Here is a 24,288-nt window from a genome sequence, read left to right on the forward strand (position 1 = left end):
CTCCCCCTGCCTTCCTCCGCTTTGAAAAATGTTTTATTATCACTAGTGCCAAGGTTTTGAGAGAATAAGCCTACTATCTGGCTCTGTGACCACACAAAAAGCGAGGGAAAATCTACCGAATGGGTACAGAAACAGTAACTCCTCCTCTTCAAAAAGTGCTGGCTGGGGTTCAGAATAAATATTCTTTATCAAAAGGGAAATATAATATTGATTTTTCATTAATAGATTTCTAAAAATTGGTCCATGTTAAACGGGAAGACAAGGTAAAGTAAATATTAGTTTTACATGTTTATTAGATGTCATGCTCATTGGGTTTTTGTCTTTCCTTCAGCAAAGTGACCTGGACAGCACATACCCGTCCCTGGATAAGGATATCCAGACCCCATACATACTGAGCTACTTGGCCAGCAGTGGCCTTCTCAGGAGCCGAAGAAGTGTGGAGACCACCACAGAACTGAACAGCGTGGAGAGCCTACGGAACCTGGAGGAGAACGAGGACGAGGCCACCACACATCCCAGTCCACCGTCCTCCTGCGGGGACACCCTGCCCTATTCTTCCACCCCAGAACTCAGAAACGAGTCACACCTCGACAGAGGCAACCAACCACAGAGCCACGAGACTCTGGACATTCTGAAAGAGACACCCAACCACTACACACACCAGACCATAAAACCCACAAGGCTGGAGTTTGACAAAGACAACACAGAGGAGTCCATAGGGGAGAGCCTAACCAACATAATCCTTCTAGAAGAGAATCCAGAGGACAAGGAGCAGACGTCGGGGGGTGCAGAAAGTGATAAAAAGGATTCGTTAGCAAGTCGGCTGGAGGAAGTCCTAGATTTGATCAGATCAGAAGAGGTCACAAGGCAAAAGTTGAAGGACATGGAGCAGTCGGTTCTGAGCTTCAGCGAGAGAGTCGGGGTAAGGGAAACTCAGAGGTGTCTATAGTCCATAAAATGAAGGGTGACTAAGGCTATCTCTGAAATAAAAAATATTGTTGTCGATTCAGGATTTAATTTGAAGTCAATCACAAGGTTCTTATTATACCATATGCTAATTCAGTGCCCAAATATTGCTCCCATTAAAGTTCCCCCACTCTGGGCTACTTACCAGTAGTAGGGTGACTGTTTGCTTAGGCAGGACCAGGGCCAGCCTTTGGGGTGTGCGAGCTGTGCACAGCGGGAGGTAAGGGGCGACCTCCGGCTGTGCCTCGGTCTCCTAGCTGCAGGGCTGAGCTGTGTATCTCACACAGCTCAACCTCTGATCCGCTGCTGCTGACTGATCCCTCCTCCTCTCTGCAGGGATGCCAGAGGAGAGAGATCGTCAGCTCCTCCTCCTCCCGCCCCTTCTCCTCCTCCTCCTGCCCCTTCTCCTCCTGGGTCTGCCCCACCCACACTCCTCGGGGGATGTGTGGGTGGGAAGTTTAAAGAAAAAAAAGAAAAGCTGCAGACAGCGTGAGCCTCCATGGTAAGGTAAGTAAGCTCTCTCTCCTGCAGCAAAAGTAAGGGGGGTCTCTGTGTGAGGGTCTTTGTGTAAGGGGGGCTCTGTGTGGGTTGGTCTCTGATGTAAGGGGGGCTCTGTGAGGGTCTCTGATGAAAGGGGGGGCTCTGTGTGGGGGGGTCTCTGATGTAAGGGGAGCTCTGTGTGTGTGGGGGTCTCTGATGTGTGGGGGGCTCTGTGTGGGGGGGGTGTCTCTAAAGTGTGGGGGGGCTCTAATGTTTGGGGGGGTGTTTGATGTTAGGGGGGCTCTGTGTGGGGGGGTCTTTGATGTGTAAGGGGGGCTCTGTGTGGGGGGGTCTCTAATGTAAGGGGGGCTCTGTGTGGGGGGGTCTCTGATGTTAGGGGGCCTCTGTGAGGGTCTCCAATGTGAAGGGGGCCTCTGTAAGGGTCTGTGATGTAAGGGGGGCCTCTGTGACAGTCTCTGATGTAAGGGGGGCCTCTGTGAGGGTCTCTAATGTAAGGGGGGCTAAGTTATTAGTGATCATAAAAAAGTAAAGTCAAAGTGCAAAAAGGTGCAAGAAAATGTGCGGTGGGGGGGTCACGCGCGCGGTGCAGGCGCCACAGGATTAGCTCGCACAGGGCACCTGAACACCTAAGGCCGGCCCTGGGCAGGACATAGATTTGGTGTCGCTCAAGGAGAATGCAATGATTATTGCTAGCGGCTATAGCCACTGGCAATAATAACATGCTAAAAATTTGACATGATGTTGTTTCCATCCATTGATTTGGGTACAATCAGCCTGCCCCTAGATGGATCGAATCCCGGCAGGTTCAGCAGGGACCTGCCGAGATTCGATCCATCTATTGCCGACTTTACAGTTGTTGGTTCTAAGTGGACAATCTGTCCCTTTCAGGCTCTTCATCTCAGTTTTGAAGGGTTGTTTGTGCCTAGAACATCTGATTTTGGTAGTATGATTTCAAAAGTAGCCAAATATTTATATGTGGAGAGGGGCACACAAGACAATCAGCCTAGGGGGACAGGAAGTATAAGGACCCTAATTTATCAAGCTGCAATGACACTAAACATGAAAGCCATGCAAAAACTATCCACTTACTGGACTTCGGGTGGTTATAACAGGATGATGCCTTCAGCTCCAGGGATCATCCCAGTATGTTTTTTTAGAGCCGGTGGTTGGCTCTTGTAAAAGCAATCCAAGCGGCTAACTAGCAGCTGGATTGCTTTTACAAGCAGTGGGAGGGGCCGCAGCTTTTTCGGGCTCTCCCGTCACCTGAGCGACCAACCAGCGCATCCACCAGCTGGTTGGAGAGCCGAACAAAGACTGGATCGGCTTTGATATCTCTTGGCTAAGGTAACCCGTAAATGATGACCTGACATTATGTCCAATTTACCCGGTGTCAACAGCTCCGTTTAAAAAAAATCAAAAGCAATCGAAAACACCAATCTTGGTTTTTCTAATGCTTTTAAGGGCAGAGGAGGGACTTGGGATCTTATAGACCCCAGATCTCTCCCCATAAAGAATACCTGTCACATGCCTACTGCTGTCACAAGGATTTTTACATACTTTGTGACCGCAATAAAAGTGATAAAAAAAAATAAAAATTGTATAATAAAAAAAAAAAAGTAAAGTGCCCTGTCTCCCCGTGCACGCAAACAGCAATCGTCTGACACGTGAGGTATCACCATGAATGTCAAATCATGGGCGGTAAATTCTAGCACTAGACCTCCTCGGCAAATTCAAATTGGTAACCTGTAAAGGCTACTAAAGCATCACCTATGGATAGTAAAATGTACGTTATTTGTCGCCATTGTAATTTAAAAGCGTAATGTGTTTGGTATCTATTTATTCGACGTGACGTTATGTTTTGTGTTTTTTTTGCATTACAATTCAAAAAAGTGTATTTTTTCCACCCAAAATGGTATCAATTTACTCGGCGTGACATCTTTTTATATCTTACAAAAAAAATGAGTTTATGTATTGTGTTTTTTTTGCATTAAAATTCAAAAAAGTGTATTTTTTCCACAAAAAAAAAAAAAAAAAAAGACTGCGCAAATGCCGTGTGACATAAAAAATTGCAACACCCACCAATTTATTCTCTAGGGCAGCCTTTCTCAACCTTTTTAATGCAGAGGAACTCTTGAAATAAATTTCTGGTCTCGGGGAACCCCTGATAAAAATTAAAAATCTACAACTCCTGATACATTAGTGTGACAGTCAGTGGGAAGAATGTTCCTTACTCTTCTCATTATTGGGAAGAATTACCCCCCATACAGATAGCTAAAAGGAACAATGGTGTCATTGGGAACTTATCTGAGAGGTAGAAATTGCCGATTGCTCAAGGAACCCCTAACAACCTCAGGAGGAACCCTAGGGTTGAGAAACCCTACTTTAGGGCCTCTACTTGAAAAATATATATAATGTTTGGGGGGGGGGGGGGGGTCTAAGTAATTTTCTAGCACAAAATAGCGATTGTTACATGTAAACAAAAAGTGCCAAAAAAAAAGGCCCAGTCTGGAAGTAGTTATATTGACCGAGAAGCCACTTTAGCGTGCTTTGAGCTCACACTTTAAGGTGCCCTAAGTGCTGCTTGAAGAATCGGGGCCAGTGACTGCTGATTCCAGCGTTGCGTGATGGAGACTTCCACCAGTGTTTATGTTTAAGCAATATCGAATGGGATTGTTTATGTGAGGTTGCATTCCATCACGCAGAACGCATGTTTACATTTAATTAAAAACAAGACAAGCGCCCACGCTGCCATCTGAGGAGGGGTGATGGGCGAATCTGTGATAAGGCCTCGTGATGGCTCGGTCTTCCTGCTGGGACCGGTCATCTTCTCAAGCCTTAAAATGTCATTCCTATTCCATCAGGCTCAGCATGCAGCTTGTGGTTACATTGTAGATGGAGATCGGTGGGCTGCGTAACCCTTTTATTTCTTATCCCTCCTGTTGGCTTCTGTTGTGTGACCTCTGCATGTCTGTCATTGCCATGACAAGAGGGATCTCACTACCGGATTCTGAACTTATTTTACTGAATGGTTAAAAAGGGACTCCAGCCGACTTCCCCCTTTTATTTTGCCCCACTTACCTGATGGTGGTATCTGCACATTTCAGATACTCACCCATCCAGCGTGGTCCCTCTGAGAACCTCTCATTCCCAGCAACAGCTCCGTCCCGTGCCGCCATGTTTTCTCTGACATCATTGAGAGGGCCTGCTGGCACTTCTGGGTAGGGGCACATTTCAGATACTCACCCATCCAGCGTGGTCCCTCTGAGATCCTCTCATTCCCGGCAACAGCTCCGTCCCGTGCCGCCATGTTTTCTCTGACGTCATTGAGAGGGCCTGCTGGCACTTCTGGGTGGGGGCACATTTCAGATACTCACCCATCCAGTGGATCCAGCGTGGTCCCCCTGAGATCCTCTCATTCCTGGCAACAGCTCCGTCCCGTGCCGCCATGTTTTCTCTGACGTCATTGAGAGGGCCTGCTGGCACTTCTGGGTGGGGGCACATTTCAGATACTCACCCATCCAGCGTGGTCCCTCTGAGATCCTCTCATTCCCGGCATCAGCTCCGTCCCGTACCGCCATGTTTTCTCTGACGTCATTGAGAGGGCCTGCTGGCTCTTCTGGGTGGGGGCACATTTCTGATACTCACCCATCCAGCGTGGTCCCTCTGAGATCCTCTCATTCCCGGCAACAGCTCCGTCCCATGCTGCCATGCTTTCTCTGACATCATTGAGAGGGTCTGCTGGCTCTTCTGGGGGGGCGGGCCTCTCGATGATGCGCCAATAGGCCCGCTTCCTCCTCCTGTTCTCGGAGAGAAGGCCAGGCTCGCAGTCTCCGCTCTAATTCATCCCAAAGGTGTTCTATTGGGTTGGGGTGAGGACTCTCAAGGCCAGTCAAGTTCCTCCACCCCAAACTCGCTCATCCATGTTTTTATGGACCTTGCTTTGTGCACTGGTCCAAATCCTCTGCATGTCTGTCATTGCCATGACAAGAGGGATCTCACTACTGGATTCTGAACTTATTTTTTTGAATGGTTAAGGAGGAACTCCAGCCGAACCCCCCCCATTTTTTTTTTTTGGCCCCACTTATCTGATGGTGGTATCTGCACATTTTAGATACTCGCCCATCCAGTGGATCCTCTTATTCCCAGCGACAGCTCCGTCCCGTGCCGCCATGTTCTCTGCGAGGTCATTGGGAGGGCCTGCTGGCTCTTCTGGGTGGGCGGGACTCTCGATGATGCGCTTATAGGCCCGCTCCCTCCTGTTCTTGAATGCAAGGCTATTCCTCCTGGGATATGTGAAGTACATACACTATATTACCAAAAGTATTGCGACGCCGGCCTTTACACACACATGAACTTTAATGGCATCCCAGTCTTAGTCCGTAGGGTTCAATATTGAGTTGGCCCACCCTTTGCAGCTATAACAGCTTCAACTCTTCTGGGAAGGCTGTCCACAAGGTTTAGGAGTGTGTCTATGGGAATGTTTGACCATTCTTCCAGAAGTGCATTTGTGAGGTCAGGCACTGATGTTGGAAAGAAGGCCTGGCTCGCAATCTCCGCTCTTCTATCGGGTTGGAGTCAGGACTTTGTTCCGGCCAGTCATGTTCCTCCACCCCAAACTCGCTCATCCATGTTTTTATGGAACTTGCTTTGTGCACTGGTCCAAATCCTCTGCATGTCTGTCATTACCATGACAAGAGGGATCTCACGACTGGATTCTGAACTTATTTTTTTGAATGGTTAAAGAGGAACTCCAGCCGACCGAAACTCCCCCCCGCCCCCCCATTTTTTTTGGCCCCACTTATCTGATGGTGGTTTCTGCACATTTTAGATACTCGCCCATCCAGCGGATCCAGCGTGGTCCCTCTGAGATCCTCTCATTCCCAGCAACAGCTCCGTCCCATGCCGCCATGTTCTCTGCGACGTCATTGGGAGGGCCTGCTGGCTCTTCTGGGTGGGCGGGCATCTCGATGACGTGCCGATAGGCTAGCCCTCTCCTGTTCTTGAATGAAAGGCTATTCTTCCTGAGATATGTGACGTACATACACTATATTACCAAAAGTATTGGGACGCCTGCCTTTACACGCACATGAATTTTAATGGCATCCCAGTCTTAGTCCGTAGGGTTCAATATTGAGTTGGCCCACCCTTTGCAGCTATAACAGCTTCAACTCTTCTGGGAAGGCCGTCCACAAGGTTTAGGAGTGTGTCTATGGGAATGTCTGACCTTTCTTCCAGAAGCGCATTTGTGAGGTCAGGCACTGATGTTGGATGAGAAGGCCTGGCTCACAGTCTCCACTCTAATTCATCCCAAAGGTGTTTTATCGGGTTGGGGTCAGTCAAGTTCCTCCACCCCAAACTTGCTCATCCATGTCTTTATGGGCCTTGCTTTGTGCACTGGTCCAAATCATTTGGTGGAGGGGGGATTAGGGTGTGGGGTTGTTTTTCAGGGGTTAGGTTTGACCCCTTAGTTCCAGTGAAGGGAACTCTTAAGGCGTCAGCATACCAAGACATTTTCGACAATTTCATCCCAACTTTGGGGGGAACAGTTTGGGGATGGCCCCTTCCTGTTCCAACATGACTGCGTACTGCCTGTAAGTGGGCAATGTTAGGAGAAGCAGCAGACGCATGAGCTCATTTTTCTGTCGCTCTGCCCTCTCCTCCTATCAGCATGCTCCTTATATTACAACACACCTGGTTAGCTTCTTGTGCTCCTTCTCTCCTTCTCCCAGTAGATCTTCTCTTTGGTGTGTTGTGCAATTGACTTTGAGCAAAGGATCACTTGAAACAATGTGTGATGGATCATCAGAGCAGTTTTTTGGCAAAATTACACAAAGAGAGGGGATTTACTAAAACTGGACAGGACAAAATCTGGTGCAGCTCTGCATAGAAACCAATCAGCTTCCAGGTTATATTGTCAAAGTTTTTTTTTTTTTTTTTAACAATCAATTTTTATTAATTTGTAAAGAACATTTATTGTCAAGGTTTAACCACTTAAAGACCACTTAATAGCAGTTTTACTTCTACAGGGCAGCTCTCCTTTGCAGAATTGTGTATACTGTGTGTATGTATATATATATATAATATGTATATGTGATTCTGCACTTCTGCCTGTTGTGGATATTTACAGCAGAAGTCGATCTGCGGGTGCCACCACTGGATGTCCACTGGCATCCACTAATCGTTGGTGAACCACACAGACGGGGGATCTGTAAACAAGGCAGATCTCCGTTCTGACAGAGAGGAAAGGATGGAATTTGTGTCTCTGCAAAGCAGAGAATACATTCCGTCACTTCCCTTAGTAAAAGCACCTCACACAGTACACACAAAAACACTGGCTAGGCACACAGCTAATCCTTTGATCACCCAAGATGTTTAATCCCCTTCCCAGCCAGTGTCATTAGTACAGTGACAGTGCATATTTTTAGTACTGATAACTGTTTTAGTGTCAATGGTTCCAACAATGTGTCAGTTTGGTGTCCGATTGTCCATCGCAATATCGCAGTCCCGCTATAAGTCACTGAATACCACCATTACTAGTATAAAAAAAAAAAGTAAATAAAGATTAATAAATATATACCATATTTTGTAGATGCTATACTGTTCACGTAAACCAATCAATATACGCTTATTGGGATTTTTTTTTACCAAAAATATGTAGCAGAATGCATATTGGCCTAAAATGATGAAGAAATTTGATTTTTTTTTTTACATTTTTTTTTTTATTGGATATGTTTTATAGCAGAAGGAAAAAAATAGTTTTTTTTTTTTTTTCAAACTTATCGGTCTTTTTGTTTATAGCGCAAAAAATAAAGACCTCAGATATGATCAAATACCACCAAAAGAAAGCTCTATTTGTGGGTACAAAAAGGACATCAATTTTATTAGGGTACAGCGTCGCACTTTATTTTTTATTGGATATGTTTTATAACAAAGTAAAAAATATTGGGTTTTTTTTTTTTCAAATTTTCAACCTTTTTTTTTTTTTTTTTATCGTCCAAAAAATTAGAAAACACAGAGGTGATCAAATACCACCATTAAAAGGCTCTATTTGTGGGGAAAAAAATGATACAAATTTTATTTAGGTACAGCGTTGCAGGACGGCGCATTTGTCAGTTAAAATAGCGCAGTGCTGAATCGCAGAAAATGGCCTAGTCGCGGGGACGGGTAAATCTTCCAGAGGTCAAGTGGTTAACTGAACAAACTGAAGTTGGAAGCTAATTGGCTACCATGCACAGCTACATCAAATCTCCACTAAAGATTTGAAGGATCTTTACAATATTGGAATGATTTAAAGCAACCACAAATAAAATATTTTGTTTTTGACAAAGAAAGGGATGGTTGGGGCCTTTGTCAGATTTGCTTTATGTGGCCCTGTGGGAATCTTCTATTAACCTCCCTGGCGGTATGATTCTGTTGGATTTTAGGTGCTGAAAGCGGTACCATTATTTTGCATGTAATTCTTGTGAATGAGCAGCCCAAACCAACTGTATACATTTATTATATACATGTATGTATACATATATTATATATATATATATATATATATATATATATATATATATAATGTATACAGTTGGTTTGGGCTGCTCATTCACAAGAATTACACATATATATATATATATATATATATATATATATATATACGTGTATATATATATATATATATATATATATATACTGTATATATGTATATATATATATATACTGTGTATATATATATATATATATATATATATATATATACATAAAAAGTACAGTAAAACTCCAGGGAAGGGCACTGGGGGGCAATATAATGTGACTTTATTTTATTTTGAATGGTATCAGTGTGTTTGGTGTGTTTCACATTTGAATTTGCCGCCGGGTCCACCCCCCTTCCCAGCGGACGTCACGTCGCCGGAGACGGAAGCCGGGGCTCGCAGACGATCAGGAGGAAGCTCCGCCGCCGCATACCGCCCACATTCTTCGCTGGATCCTGGAGAAAAGGTAAGTAAAACCTCTACCAGGATCCAGCGATCTTCCTAGCGCTACCCCGATTGTGGCTCGGGGTTACCGCTTTTGGCTCTAAAATCTAACCCCGAGTCACGCTCGGGAATACCGCTAGGAAGGTTAAAGGGACACATTTTTACATTTTTAGTGGAATGAGGAATGGTTTGCATTTCTTGCAATGTTTTTATTGCTGTCTGTGACTTCCTGTCCAAGTGATAACCAAAGGAAGTGAGGAATAATCTCCCCAAGGGGGTGACGGACAGAAATTTGCAACAGTTTACAGAAACAATGGGGTTGATGTAGTTAAGGTAAATACTCTGCGCACTTTGCAAATGCAGCAAGCATATGCCCCAGAGCTTGGCAAATGAGCAGAAGCTCTGCTGACTTCCATCATCCAATCATGTGCAAGCAAAAACGCAGTTCTTTTAATTTCCTTGCACGTGATTGGGAGGTCTTTGCAAAGGGAAGCTTTACCTCATTTACTAAGCTTTGGGGTAACTGCCCTTGCAGAGCGCAACTGCACTTTGCAAAGTTCACAGTCTATTTGCCTTTAGTAAATCAACCCCATTGTGTCATTTACCAATCCATTTGTCAAATCTTCTGTGTGTGGCCAGCCTTAGGGTCCGTTCACACCGGCGGACTCCGTTTTGCTCGGCGGGGATCGATCCGCCGATCCCCGCTGAGCAGGCAGATGACAGCTCCGCTTACTTTGCAGAGACGGAGCTGTCAGATCCCTGCTCTCCTCTATGGGGAGATCGGATGAAAATGGTCCGCCTGTCCTTTATCATCCGATCCAATCCGAAATAGGATTTCCATCCGTCTGGATTTCACAAACAGGATCGGATCGGATAGCAGCTGGTGTCAGCGGAGACATCCCCTGCTCCATAGAGGTGCATGGAGCGTCCAATCCGGTCTGCCTGAAATACTGACAGGGACCTGATCGGAAAGCCCGTGTGAAAGGGGCCTAAGGGTGGTTGAATGCTGAGTGATGTATGTCCAGCTTGCCTCCAATTTCTCAGGTTTTATATTCATATTCCCGCTTTCCTGCAGACGAGTCGCCCCGTGAACCAGTCGCGTAGCTCCATGGACAGTTTGACTGAGGAGACGGCGCTCGAGAGTTTTGACTTCCTCAACGCAGATTTCAGCGCGGACGACATGTCGGTATTTGGCAGCGTTCGGACTCACAGCAAGAGGTAAAATACACATTGTGTCTGTGTAGAGGCTCCAAATATTTCCAGCATTTCCTGTCCGTGGAGCTGGGAACCCAAACCGAATGCTCGGATTAAATAATATAGATCAGATGACTGATAGTCATGGAAACGTTCCCATAGTATGCTACAACGCCATGCGACTTTCTGATGGCATGCTGACCGATGAGCAGCAAATATTATGAATCCAGAAACCAGCATCCTCGCAGGCTAATGGGGTCTGTTTATAAATGTTTTCACACAGAATTCACACAATTTGTCAAAATATTTCAAATTCTGGTTATCAGATGCTGGAGTTGCCCTAGGTCAGTGATGGTGAACCTTGGCACCCCAGATGTTTTGGAACTACATTTCCAATGATGCTCATGCACTTTGCAGTGTAGTTGAGCATCATGGGAAATTTAGTTCCTAAATAATCTTGGGTGCCAAGGTTCGCCATCACTGCCCTAGGTACAGTAGGGGATATTTCAGCAAATCTGAGCATTGGCACGCTAGGCAGTTTGAAGGTTCCGCAGTTACGCTCCAGTGTCTGCCTGTGTGTGTGGCTCGTCCGGGGTCATCTCTGGCTTTGCTGACGTATTATTTTGTGTGTGTTCCAGTAACGGCACAATCAACGAGTCCGCTGTTCGGTCCTTCCCTTGTAGCACTGAAGTGGAACACGCTGGACAGAGCACTGGACACCAGGACCTGGACAACCTCCTGTCCATCCACCTGGAGATCTGCAAAGCACTGCTGAAGGTAGGTGGCCTCTCCCGAGAACTCTTGGATGTTCGGGGTGGAAGGTGGTTTAGATGACACCACTATGTTTTAGAGCAGGGTTTCTCAACTTTTTTTCATTCAAGGCACTCTTTAAAAAGTTGGACAGTCTCAAGGCACCCCATTCTGAAATGTAAAAGCTAGTCTAATAGTTTTATATGATGCAGCAAAATCCACAAGTCCAAGTAGGACACCCAACGTTAGAGGTGATTTATTCTTCCAAAGCAAATACACTTTTACAAACTGGTACTGACTATTATTCCAATGTTTCTCTTCTCCCTCAGTTTTTCTCCATCACTCAGCTAATGTGACCCCAACACTGACGGGGAGGGGGATGGGGGAGGGTCAAACAAGGATGCTGTGCAGGTGACTGACATCCTCCTTATCAACTGATGATGCCAGTGGTCATTAGGATGCCGGCACCTAGAAGGTTTAATGCAATGAAAACCTGTAAATTAGTGTAACTAAAAGGCAGCCCTACAAGGATATTCCCTTTTGGGGCCTTCCGCTCCTCACATGATATACCCTTGCGGGAACACTATCGATAAATGCAACTCCATAATTTTCTTCAGCAACTTATTAAACATAAACCTTTACCCTATACGCTCACGCCGTTTGAAAGCCTCTGCAGGGCACGACCCCACTCACCGGGACTCCTATCCCTTCTATATGCCTCTATTGTTTCTTGCGATACACCCCCTTTTACGCTCTATCATTCTAACTGGGAACAGGAATTGGGTGGCAGGCTGGACGAAGAGGACTGGCAGCTCTCTCAAAATGTTCTCGAAATGTCTTGATTCTGGAAAATGCATATAAGGTGTTTTACAGATGGTATTATACCCCAGCTAGGCTGGCTAAATTTATACCTGCGTATTCTCCCTTGTGTTTTCGTGGTTTCGCTCAGGAGGGGACCATGGCGCACATTTGGTGGACATGCTCCAAGGTGCGCAGACTATGGATCAGGATTTATGCTTTGCTCCGTAATATTCTTTAGGTCACTTTAAAGAGGGACCCGTATGAGGCGCTTCTATGCAAACCTATACCTGACTTGACCCGTAAACAACGTCAGTTGGCCCAGCATTTGTTTACAGCTACGAAATTGACGATGACCTGATCCTGGAAGTCCCCGTTGCTTAGTTTTGAGGCGGTCAAAAACCGTATAAATGATATTCTAATTAATGAAAAATTGACCGCAATAGTCTCTGATACTCATGACAAATTTCTTAACCACTTAAGCCCCAGCCCTATTTCGGACACTTTTTGTTCACGCGTTAAAACCAGTATTTTTTCCTAGAAAACTACTTAGAACCCCCAAACATTATATATATTTTTTTAGCAAAGACTCTGGAGAATAAAATGTCGGTCATTGCAATATTTTTTGTCACGCGGTATTTGCGTAGCGGTCTTTAAAGCTCCATTTTTTTGGAAAAATTTTGAAAAATCACATTTCACTGCATTTAAAAAATACTAAACAGTAAAGTTAGCCCATTTTTTTTTAATATTGTGAAAGAACATGTCACGCAGAGTAAATAGATACCCAACATGTTACGGTTTAAAATTGCGCCCATTGCGCCCATCCCCCCCCCCCCCCGTGGGATGGCGACAAACTACGGTCAATAGAGATCTCAATCTGCGACGCTTTAAATTTATTTAATGGTTACCAGTTTAGAGTTAGAGTGTAGCTCTTTTTTTTTAATTATTGCTTACGCTCTGGCGGTTGCGGCGATACCTCACATGTGTGGTTTGAACAGCGATTTCATTTGCGGCTCGACTTCCGTATATACGTTTTTTTTGTGCGCAAGCTAACGGTGACGGGGGCGGCTACATTTTTTTTTTTTTTTTCCCATTTATTTTTTTAACTTTATTAAAGTTTTAAAAAAAAAAAAAAATCTGATCACTTTTATTGCTGTCACAAGCAATGTAAACATCCCTTGTGACACCAATATGTAGTGACAGGTACACTTTATGGAGGGATCGAGGGTCTAAAAGACCCCAGACCCCTCCACTACACTTCCGTGTATTCAAAACGCCGAAAACGGCATTTTTGCATACAGCCGTTTTTCAAATTTGCCGCCTTTTGCAGCACAGTAACCTGGACGTGACGTCATGGACGCCGCCTCCGGGTTACGTCATCGGAGACCCGATCTAAGCCGTTTCCGGCTTTGATCGGGACTCCATCCAGCCGGCGAACGTGCCGGCTGGGTGCTCGGGGCTCCTGGTGGGACGGGAGCCCCGGTAACAGCCACGGAAGGTGGCGGGAGGGGGGGATGTCCCCTCCCGCCCCCCCCGGGTACCGATCGAGCGGCATCGGTCGGTACCGACGGAAAGCCAACCGTCGGCTCTAAACCACGGTACCGGGATGATGCCTCTAGCTAGAGGCATCATCCCGGTATAACCCCGCAAAGTTTACCGACGTACCCCTACGTCTGTATGCGGTAAGTGGTTAAGGTGGGGGACCCCTGGATCTCGAATGTTGCCCCTTCCAGATTTCAGACCACTCTTCTTTCCCTTTAAAGCCCCCCGGTCGCTCGCCCCGCAGGACCCGTTCTCCCTTCCTTTTTCCCCATCCTCTCCTTAGTCTTCTTCTATTGTTGTCTCTTTCTTTGTCTCCTTTTCTCATTCTTTCTTTCCTCTCTTTTTCCTTTGTCTCTTTGTGCCGCTTTCTCTTCTAGCTCGGTACTTTGAGACCATGCCTACTCAATGGAACACTTTCGGATCTCTTCTCCTGTTGTTTTTATTGCACTGTACGCCACTAGGGGGACTTTTGGTCCCCATCTAACGACTTTTTGCTGATAAAATTTATCTGGTTTACAATGTTTTCAGTTTGGCTTATGCCCTATGTTTGTATCTTGTTTTGTAGCTACCTGTTTCGTATGTTCCATTTTTTTTTTCCATATTGTACGCACATACCTTGCATTGCTGTATGTTTATGCCTTTTCTTAAATAAAAACTTTTGTACAAGTAAAGGCAGCCTTCATCCACATGCTGGCCTGTATACAATTTTGCGGCAGTTTTTAGGCATTTTGCCAAGGCACCCCTGAAGAAACCTCAAAGACCCCCCCAGGGTTCCTGGACACTCTGGTTGAAAAATTCTGTTTTAGAGAGAGCAGAGTGATTGACAGATGATTATAACAAAAAAGAGTTATGTGTTAAATTCAAAGATATAAAGAAACACTCCATGCAAAATTGAATATCAGGCTTTGCAGTAAACAGGTGCCCCAGTCTTCATTATTTCATGCAGACCAGGGGTCTCCAAACTTATACGGGCCCCTGCAAGACTCCTATCTGGTCCTCTGATGTAAGAAGAGACTCTGCTGGGGACCCTTATGTAAGGGCGAATCCAATGTAAGGGGGGACTTTGATAGGAAATCCTATATGAGGGGCTCTGATGGGGACTCTGATGGAAATGGGGGCTCTGGTGGGCTCAGGTTTATTTGGAATGTCTTTGCTTAGTTACATAGTTAGTCTGGCTGAAAAAAAAGTCCATCTAGTTCAACCAAAAGAGGAAAAAAAAAATGATATACAGTATCTCACACTTCAAGCTTAATTAAAATTACTGCTTTGTTTTTTTATTGATACATGTCCCCAGTGCAGTACCCCGACCCCCATACCCCTTTTATGGCCAATTACTTGCATATAAGCCTTCAAAACGGGCATTTTTCTTGTTCAACTCCTATAGACTTTAATGGGATTCCCCGTTCGGGTTAGAACTTTTCCTGTTTGGGAGTTCTGCTGCGAACCGAACAGGGGGTCGTTGGGTCCATCCCCACTTGGCAGTAAATGAGAATACTGGACAACAAAATGCAAGTTAAAATGATAAGTCAAATGCCTATTCGGGTTGCTGGTCTGTTACATAGTATTTAAGGTTGAATAAAGACACCAGTCCATCCAGTTCAACCAATCCGATCTGTGACCTGCCAGCATGTAAGCCCTGATGAAGGGTAAATATTGAGGCCTTGATATGCATTGGCCTTCTCTTCCGACCTCTTATCATCTGCTGTAAAGATTTACTCAACTCACAGGTCTGTGGTGACCTCATCCTTTTCACATTCCCAAAGTCACAACAGGAAATCTCCCTAAAGTGAGGGATATCCCAGCTTAGACAATGGTCACTGAATAGTTATCCCTATTGGAAGATTTCCCCTCTATTCCTGTTATGGTGACATTTTAGATTTTTAACCCTTGTGACAGGACAAATAAAGAGGGTGAACCTAAATCCATCCAGGGGTTCTAACCCTCCCACACTGTGTTCTTGGTGGTTTTATTGCAGAAGCTGATGTCCCGGAACACAGCACGGCTCATACAGAACCATCTTGTGGAGGAACTGTCCTGGCAGAGAGAAGTCCTGCAGGATTTGTCTATCATCTATTTCCAGAAGGCGGAGGAGAAGGTGTCTATTGAAGACAGTAAGTATAGCTCCCCCCTCCTCTTCACACACTCAGTTTACTTCTTAAAGCAGGGGTGTCAAACTCCATGTCATCTTGGGCCATATCAGCAGTATGGTTGCCTTCAAAGGGCCGGTTGTATCTGGAGTGCGCTACGTACAGAGAGCAGGGTTCAAGATTACGCTACGTACAGAGTTCAGGGTGCAGAAGTACACTGCGTATAGAGTGCAAGGTTCAGAGGTGTGCTACATACAGATTGCAGGGTTCAGAGGTGTACTACATACAGAGTGCAGGGTTCAGAGGTGTACTACATACAGAGTGCATGGTTCAGTGGTGCACTATGTACAGAGTGCAGGGTTCAGAGGTATGCTACATACAGAGTGCAGGGTTCAGTGGTGCGCTACGTACAGAGTGTAGGGTTCAGAGGTGTACTACATACAGAGTGCATGGTTCAGTGGTGCACTATGTACAGAGTGCAGGGTTCAGAGGTATGCTACATACAGAGTGCATAGTTCAGTGGTGCACTACGTACAGAATGCAGGGTTCAGAGTTGTGGTACATTCAGAGTGTAGGGTTCAGTGGTGTACTACGTACAGAGTGCAGGGTTCAGATGTGTGCTACATACAGAGTGCAGGGTTCAGTGGTGCACTACATGCAGAGTGTAGGGTTCAGAGGTGTACTACATACAGAGTGCATGGTTCAGTGGTGCACTACATACAGAGTGCAGGGTTCAGAGGTGTACTACATACAGAGTGCATGGTTCAGTGGTGCACTACGTACAGAATGCAGGGTTCAGATTTGTGGTACATTCAGAGTGTAGGGTTCAGTGGTGCACTACGTACAGAGTGCAGGGTTCAGATGTGTGCTACATACAGAGTGCAGGGTTCAGTGGTGCACTACATGCAGAGTGTAGGGTTCAGAGGTGTACTACATACAGAGTGCATGGTTCAGTGGTGCACTATGTACAGAGTGCAGGGTTCTTCTACCCCTCTTTGTATTTCTTTGACAACCAACTCTGACACTGCTTATCCAGTCCCCATCTTCCATCCAATGTGGTCCTTCCTAAGTGAAAAGTAATTGTTGCACCCTTTCGGTCTGTAAATGGCCCAACTCTCCTCCAATAAACAACCTGATGAGATACTTGGAAAAGGATTGAGCCATTAAGAATGATCCTTAGGGGCAAGAACAATTGCTTCTGATCAATAGAATTATTAGAAAGAAGAGGGAAGGAAGGTGGTAACTACGTATGTGCCATCTTCATCCTTCGGAGGGTTTGACAAGAAACATTGGTGGATCCCAACACTACTGGTCTCCCAGCCTACAGATATCTGCCTGCCCATGGCCAACTTTTCTAACACTGGACTGTGATTTGCAGTCCATTCATCAGTTTTTGTTCTTACACTTTTATGCTGTGACGATGGCTTCATCATTTGTCCAGAGCATGTTGTGATACTAAAAAGATGACATTCCCTGAGTGAGTTTTTGGTTTCTTTTCTGTCTCTCTGCAGTCTTCCCCAAGACCAAGAAGATCCGACATTTCCTGCAGCTGTGGGAGAGCTGTACACAGCCGGAGTGCCTCTGGTTCTGCTCGGTGGAGACCTTCCTCAACCGACTCAAGAAAATGTTTGTGACGAAAATCAAGGGGAAGTACCCGGGACAGCTGGAGGCAGGTGAGGTGCTGGCCGACGTCACCGAATGCTGTCAAGGTTTGCTAGTCCTGTGCTACAATCGGATCATAACTGGGCATAATGAAGATTTCTGTATTCACTCCATATAGATTTACAGTATCCCACAAGAGAACACCCCTCACATTTTTGTAAATATTTTATTCTATCTTTTCATGTGACAAGACTGAAGAAATGACACTTTGCTACAATGTAAAGTAGTGAGTGTACAGCTTGTATAACAGTGCACAAAGCAAGGTCCATAAAGACATGGATGAGCGAGTTTGGGGTGGAGGAACATGACTGGCCTGCACCTCAACCCGATAGAACACATGTTCTATCGGGTTGACCTCACAAATTCTCTTCTGGAAGAATGGTCAAACATTCCCATGGACACACTCCTAAACCTTGTGGACCTTGAGGAACTTGACTGGCCTGCACAGAGTCCTGACCTCAACCTGATAGACCACCTTTGGGAGGAATTAGTGCAGAGACTGTGAGCCAGGTCTTCTCTCCAACATCAGTGCCTGACCTCACAAATGCGCTTCTCGTAGAATGGTCAAACATTCCCATAGACACACTCCTAAACCTTGTGGACAGCCTTCCCAGAAGAGTTGAAGCTGTTATAGCTGCAAAGGGTGGGCCAACTCAATATTGAACCCTACAGACTAAGACTGGGATGACATTAAAGTTCATGTGCGTGTAAAGGCAGGCGTCCCAATACTTTTGACAATATAATATATTGAAGAGGAAACAGGAACTGGTTTTTGACGCTGTTAAACACACTTTGAAGCTGGTAGGCAGTCGGTGTGGCGGGGACTGCCAGACTCCAGGTGCTCTCTGCATCATACAGACATTTCAGCCCCTTTAACCGCTTGCCGAACAGTCTCTGTAGTTTTACTGCGGCAGGTCGGCTCTGTCCCGTGAAACAGCGTACCTGTACGTCGCTTCGCGGGACCACCGCGGGAGGTGTGCGCATGCACCGATTGGCCACAGGGGGAGCCAATCAGCAGGCTGCAATGTCTGCCGGACACCTATGATCGCTCCCCATGGAGACAGAACGGCAGTCTGCCGTTGTAAACACAGCAATCCGCTGTTCTGTCACTTATGTACACAGGGATCCTCCTATTTAGGAACACAGGTCTCTGTGTTCATTCAGTAAGCCCATCCCCCACACAGTTAGAAAGCACCCCCTATGTACACATTTAACCCTTTGATTGCCCCTGGTGATAACCTCTTCCCTGCCAGTGTCATTATTACAGTGACAGTGCATATTTTTAGCACTGATTACTGTAGTAATGTCACTGGTCCCCCCAAAAGTGTCAAAAATGTCAGTGAGGGGGTCCGATCTGTCCGCCGCAATGTCATAGAGCACCGCCATTGCTAGTAAAATATATAAATAAATAAATAAAACCGACATAAATCTTTCTCCTAGTTTATAATCTTTTATCACATGCCTGGCGAAGGGGTCCTGCGTGACTCCGAAATGTTGCACCTTGTGATTCTTTTGAAATACTGTATAAAGTTTCTTCGGACTGCTGTGCTGGTCCAGACCAGAACTGGTTAAGGGGGTAAAACCTTCTGGTCCAGAACTGGTTAAGGGGGCAAAACCTTCCGGTCCAGAAGTGGTCAAGAGGGTAAAACCTTCTGGTCCAGAACTGGTTAAGGGGGTAAAACCTTCTGGTCCCAGAAGTGGTTAAGGGGGTAAAACCTTCTGGTCTGGAAGTGGTTAAGGGGGTAAAACTTTCTGGTCCAGAAGTGGTTAAGGGGTAAAACCTTCTGGTCCAGAAGTGGTCAAGGGGTGAAACTTTCTGGTCCAGAAGTGGTTAAGGGGGTGAAACCTTCTGGTCCAGAAGTGGTTAAGGGGGGTAAAACCTTCTGGTCCAGAAGTGGTTAAGGGGGTAAAACCTTCTGGTCCGGAAGTGGTTAAGGGGGTAAAACTTTCTGGTCCAGAAGTGGTCAAGGGGGTGAAACCTTCTGGTCCAGAAGTGGTCAAGGGGGTGAAACTTTCTGGTCCAGAAGTGGTTAAGGGGGTGAAACCTTCTGGTCCAGAAGTGGTTAAGGGGGGTAAAACCTTCTGGTCCAGAAGTGGTTAAGGGGGGTAAAACCTTCTGGTCCAGAAGTGGTTAAGGGGGTAAAACCTTCTGGTCCGGAAGTGGTTAAGGGGGCAAAACCTTCCGGTCCAGAAGGGGTCAAGAGGGTAAAACCTTCTGGTCCAGAACTGGTTAAGGGGGTAAAACCTTCTGGTCCCAGAAGTGGTTAAGGGGGGTAAAACCTTCTGGTCCAGAAGTGGTTAAGGGGGTAAAACCTTCTGGTCCGGAAGTGGTTAAGGGGGTAAAACTTTCTGGTCCAGAAGTGGTTAAGGGGTAAAACCTTCTGGTCCAGAAGTGGTCAAGGGGTGAAACTTTCTGGTCCAGAAGTGGTTAAGGGGGTGAAACCTTCTGGTCCAGAAGTGGTTAAGGGGGGTAAAACCTTCTGGTCCAGAAGTGGTTAAGGGGGTAAAACCTTCTGGTCCGGAAGTGGTTAAGGGGGTAAAACTTTCTGGTCCAGAAGTGGTCAAGGGGGTGAAACCTTCTGGTCCAGAAGTGGTCAAGGGGGTGAAACTTTCTGGTCCAGAAGTGGTTAAGGGGGGTAAAACCTTCTGGTCCAGAAGTGGTTAAGGGGGGTAAAACCTTCTGGTCCAGAAGTGGTTAAGGGGGTAAAACCTTCTGGTCCGGAAGTGGTTAAGGGGGTAAAACTTTCTGGTCCAGAAGTGGTCAAGGGGGTGAAACCTTCTGGTCCAGAAGTGGTTAAGGGGGTAAAACCTTCTGGTCCAGAAGTGGTTAAGGGGGTAAAACTTTCTGGTCCAGAAGTGGTCAAGGGGGTAAAACCTTCTGGTCCGGAAGTGGTTAAGGGGGTAAAACCTTCTGGTCCAGAAGTGGTTAAGGGGGGTAAAACCTTCTGGTCCAGAAGTGGTTAAGGGGGGTAAAACCTTCTGGTCCAGAAGTGGTTAAGGGGGTGAAACCTTCTGATCCAGAAGTGGTCAAGGGGGTGAAACCTTCTGGTCCAGAAGTGGTTAATCCCAAGAATGACTGAACAGATAAAACAGCCTATCAATGTTGTTTGGAGATCCATAAAACCCTCATAAAAATCCCCGACATTCGCTGTCAGATTTCATTGCTAGCAACATCAGAATAATTCTGGAGCCTTCAGATAGAATTTGAGCAGATGTCTCAAACCTGCGTCCAGGACGGAGCATGGCGGGAGCAGGCTGAGGCCGTGTAATAGGAAGGGAAATGTTTCCGTATATCGGAGGCTTGGAATAATGGAGTCTGCAGGCACTGGGGAGGCGGAAATGTGGCTCGTAGCGTCCGTTCCTCTCCCGGCAGATCACGTTACACGGACCGCTCATCCTGTGTTAGGCAGACTCGGATGCTGAAATGGGCTGTTACAGAGACAGCCTGAATGAAATGGGAGCCGTGCCCACGCTGGGGAAGGAGGCAGCGATCTGTCGGAATCATTATCCACTTACATCTCTTCCTCCTGTGTTTGTGCGATCGGATTTCCTAGTGCCCCCGTCCATGGTAAAACCATTACGCAGCTCCGCAGTCTCTGATCCCAGCACGCTCCGCTCCGGGCCGCGTGTGCCGACATTTTCCAGACTGTAACCAAATCTTCCATGTACCTGATCCAGCGCGGATCACTGATCTGTATCAGATTAACCCGTTACAATCAACTCAAACCATCGATTTATAGCTGGTGACACGGATCCCCTGAAAAACCAGTGTTGTCTAAAATAAGATAAAGAACAACTTTCGAAGTGCCACATCCAAATACACTATATTACCAAAAGTATTAGGACGCCTGCCTTGAACTTTAATGGCATCCCAGTCTTAGTCCGTAGGGTTCAATATTGAGTTGGCCCACCCTTTGCAGCTATAACAGCTTCAACTCTTCTGGGAAGACTGTTCACAAGGTTTAGGAGTGTCTATGGGAATGTTTGACCATTCCTCCAGAAGCGCATTTGTGAGGTCAGGCCTGACTCACAGTCTTGGCTCTAATTCATCCCAAAGGTATTCTGTTGGGTTGCAGGCCAGTCAAATTCCTCTGCCCCAAACTCGCTCATCCATGTCTTTATGGACCTTGCTTTGTGCACTGGTGCGCAGTCATGTTGGAACAGGAAGGGGCCATCCCCAAACTCTTCCCACAAAGTTGGGAGCATGAAATTGTCCAAAATGTCTTGGTATGTTGACGCCATAAGAGTTCCCTTCACTGGAACTAAGGGGCGAAGCCCAACCCCTGAAAAACAACCCACACCATAATCCCCCCTCCACCAAATGATTTGGACCAGTGCACAAAATAAAGACATGGATGAGCAAGTTTGGGGTCGAGGAACTTGCCTGCAACCCAACAGAACACCTGTGGGATGAATTAGAGCGGAGACTGTGAGACAGGCCTTCTCATCCAACATCAGTGCCTGACCTCTTAAAATGCGCTTTTGGAAGAATGGTCAAACTTTTCCATAGACACACTCCTAAACCTTGTGGACAGCCTTCCTAGAGGAGTTGAAGCTGTTATAGCTGCAAAGGATGAGCCAACTCAATATTGAACCCTACAGAGTGGGATGCCATTAAAGTTCTTGTGTGTGTAAAGACAGGCCGTCCCAATACTTTTGGTAATATAGTGTAAATTATAAAAAAATATATGAGGTCCGGATAAGAGAAATATCTCCAACCGAGCCCTTGTGTACGGAGTTTGTAGGCACACTAGGAGACCATCGTAAATATAAGAATTCATATTTTATTACAATATGATTAAAAACAGACAATACATGAAAGCAGGGCAGAGTGAGCCCAATAGTTAAAATCAATGCATATACCCTCCACTGGATCAGTAACCTAATAGCCTGCACCTAATGCACAAACATATTGGTATAGCAGGATATACAGACAGGCTACTTCAAATCCAGATGTATATCAACGCGTTTCGCAGTAGAGTCACTTCATCAGGACAAAGGAGGGTGAACAGATGAAAACAATTACAGGGATAAGGCACCCAGAATCGTCTGGCAAGCAGACATACAGTGGGGAAAATAATCAGTTGATCCACTGCAGATTATGTAAGTTTGCCCCTTTACAAAGAAATTAAGGGTCTATAATATTATCATAGGTGATAGAGACAGAATATCAACCAGAAATCCAGAAAAAACACATAAAACAAATGCTATAAATTAAGTTGCAGTTCAGTGAGTAACATAAGTATTTGATAAAAGATAATATTTGATCAAGAGCAATAACAAATATTAGTAGCGCAAGCAATGACAATCTTGAATTATCATAGTACAGGCATCAAGGTTAAAACACCAGTGAAAAATATTGAATTAAAAATCACTAAAATGTCCCACAGTCCTTTCAGCCAAAAGTGCAGGAGAAATGATGTGTGTTCCAACAGAGATCCAAATAATCGTGAGATGTAAGGGGATCACCTCTGTTTCCACCACAAAGTTCCGGGAATAAAGTACAAAATGGCAACTCACCAGAACACCATGCTCATCCACTCTCGTGAATGGGCAGGAATCACGTTGACATGTATGGCCCAATGGAAGGAATCGCCTTCTAGTTCACCATTAATAATTCACCGGAACTCCAAAGCACGTGGGGACAAAATAAAGCCTCCACTAGTGCAATATGTCAAAACCGTATTTTATTCATGTAAAAACAATAGTAACTTCCGGTTCCGGCGCCCATGTAAGAGGCAGCGTGGGACAGCGGCTCCGGGAATTACCGCTTATAAAACCTTTTCCACCGTCGCCAGCAACACTCTGACCCGGCGATCCACCTCCTCTCTGCCCGGAGACGCAGTGGAATGGATCGATTCCTGCACCACGGCGGATCATCCGCCGCTCCGCAAATCAAGGCCGCGGCTCCACCTCAGGCCTGCACGGAGGCGGACATGGCGGACGCATCTCTCCCGCCCGCACCTGCAGCACCAGGTCAGTCACCGCTGCCAGACGCACAGATAGCCTCTCTGGCTCAGGCTGTGGCATCCCTGCTCTCTCCCACCATCACCGAAGCGGTGGATAAGGCCATAGCACTAGGGATGGCACAGCTCAGGAAGGACATGGGAGAGCACTCCCAAAGGATCTCTGATCTGGAGCATAGAGTCTCCGACATGGAGGATGAGCTGCAGGGCTCATTTGCTTTGGATCACCAAACCAAGCAAACACAGAAATATCTCCTGGAAAAGATAGATGATTTGGAGAACAGATCTAGGAGAAATAACCTCCGGATCATTGGTCTTCCCGAGTCCCAAGGGGCAGAGTCTCTCATGGACATTGCTATGACTCGCTTGCCTCTGGCCCTGGGAATCACGTCCCCGTGTACAGTGGAAAGAGCCCACCGTCTGGGTGCCCCTTCTAACGAAAGACGTACTCCGCGCCCCGTCATAGTGAGGTACCTGAACTATGTGGACAGGCAGAACATTCTTAAATCATTTCGCAATTCAAAAGCTCTACAACTTGATGGCCAAAAACTGCTGATTTTCGCGGACTATTCGCAGGAAGTTTCCCGCCGCCGCAAAGCCTTTCAGCCGATATGTCAGGCCCTGTATCAAAAGGCCATAAAATTTACCCTGGCATATCCTGCCACGCTACGCCTGTCGGATCTATCGGGGGAGCAAAAGTCGTTCACGCACCCAGAGGAAGCTACACATTTTATGCAACGACACTTCAGTATAACACTGGATCCTCCATCCACTCCTCCACTTCAGCGCCCCCAAGGTGCCAGGGAACAACGGAGCCCCAGGAAAGGATCAGCCAAAAAGCAGCGCACCAATGGTCCCTCT

At 46.2% G+C, this 24,288-nt stretch overlaps 2 protein-coding genes across 2 annotated transcripts in view; one reads left to right on the forward strand and one right to left on the reverse strand.

Annotated features, from left to right (window-relative positions):
• The window catches only part of BCAS4 (breast carcinoma amplified sequence 4), a 1,047,728-nt gene that overhangs the window by 704,407 nt on the left and 319,033 nt on the right, over positions 1-24,288 (reverse strand). The gene's annotated exons all lie outside the window — the stretch shown is intronic.
• Positions 1-24,288, forward strand: part of RIPOR3 (RIPOR family member 3) — a 265,471-nt gene that overhangs the window by 222,942 nt on the left and 18,241 nt on the right. The window contains exons 13-17 of the mRNA XM_082272182.1: positions 332-922; positions 10,504-10,646; positions 11,261-11,399; positions 15,688-15,823; positions 17,311-17,472. Of these exons, the coding sequence (XP_082128308.1) occupies positions 332-922; positions 10,504-10,646; positions 11,261-11,399; positions 15,688-15,823; positions 17,311-17,472 (1,171 nt within the window). The remainder of the gene's footprint in view (positions 1-331; positions 923-10,503; positions 10,647-11,260; positions 11,400-15,687; positions 15,824-17,310; positions 17,473-24,288) is intronic.

Source organism: Pelophylax lessonae (assembly GCF_965119305.1).
Source record: "Pelophylax lessonae genome assembly, chromosome: 11".
NCBI classification, from domain to species: domain Eukaryota; kingdom Metazoa; phylum Chordata; class Amphibia; order Anura; family Ranidae; genus Pelophylax; species Pelophylax lessonae.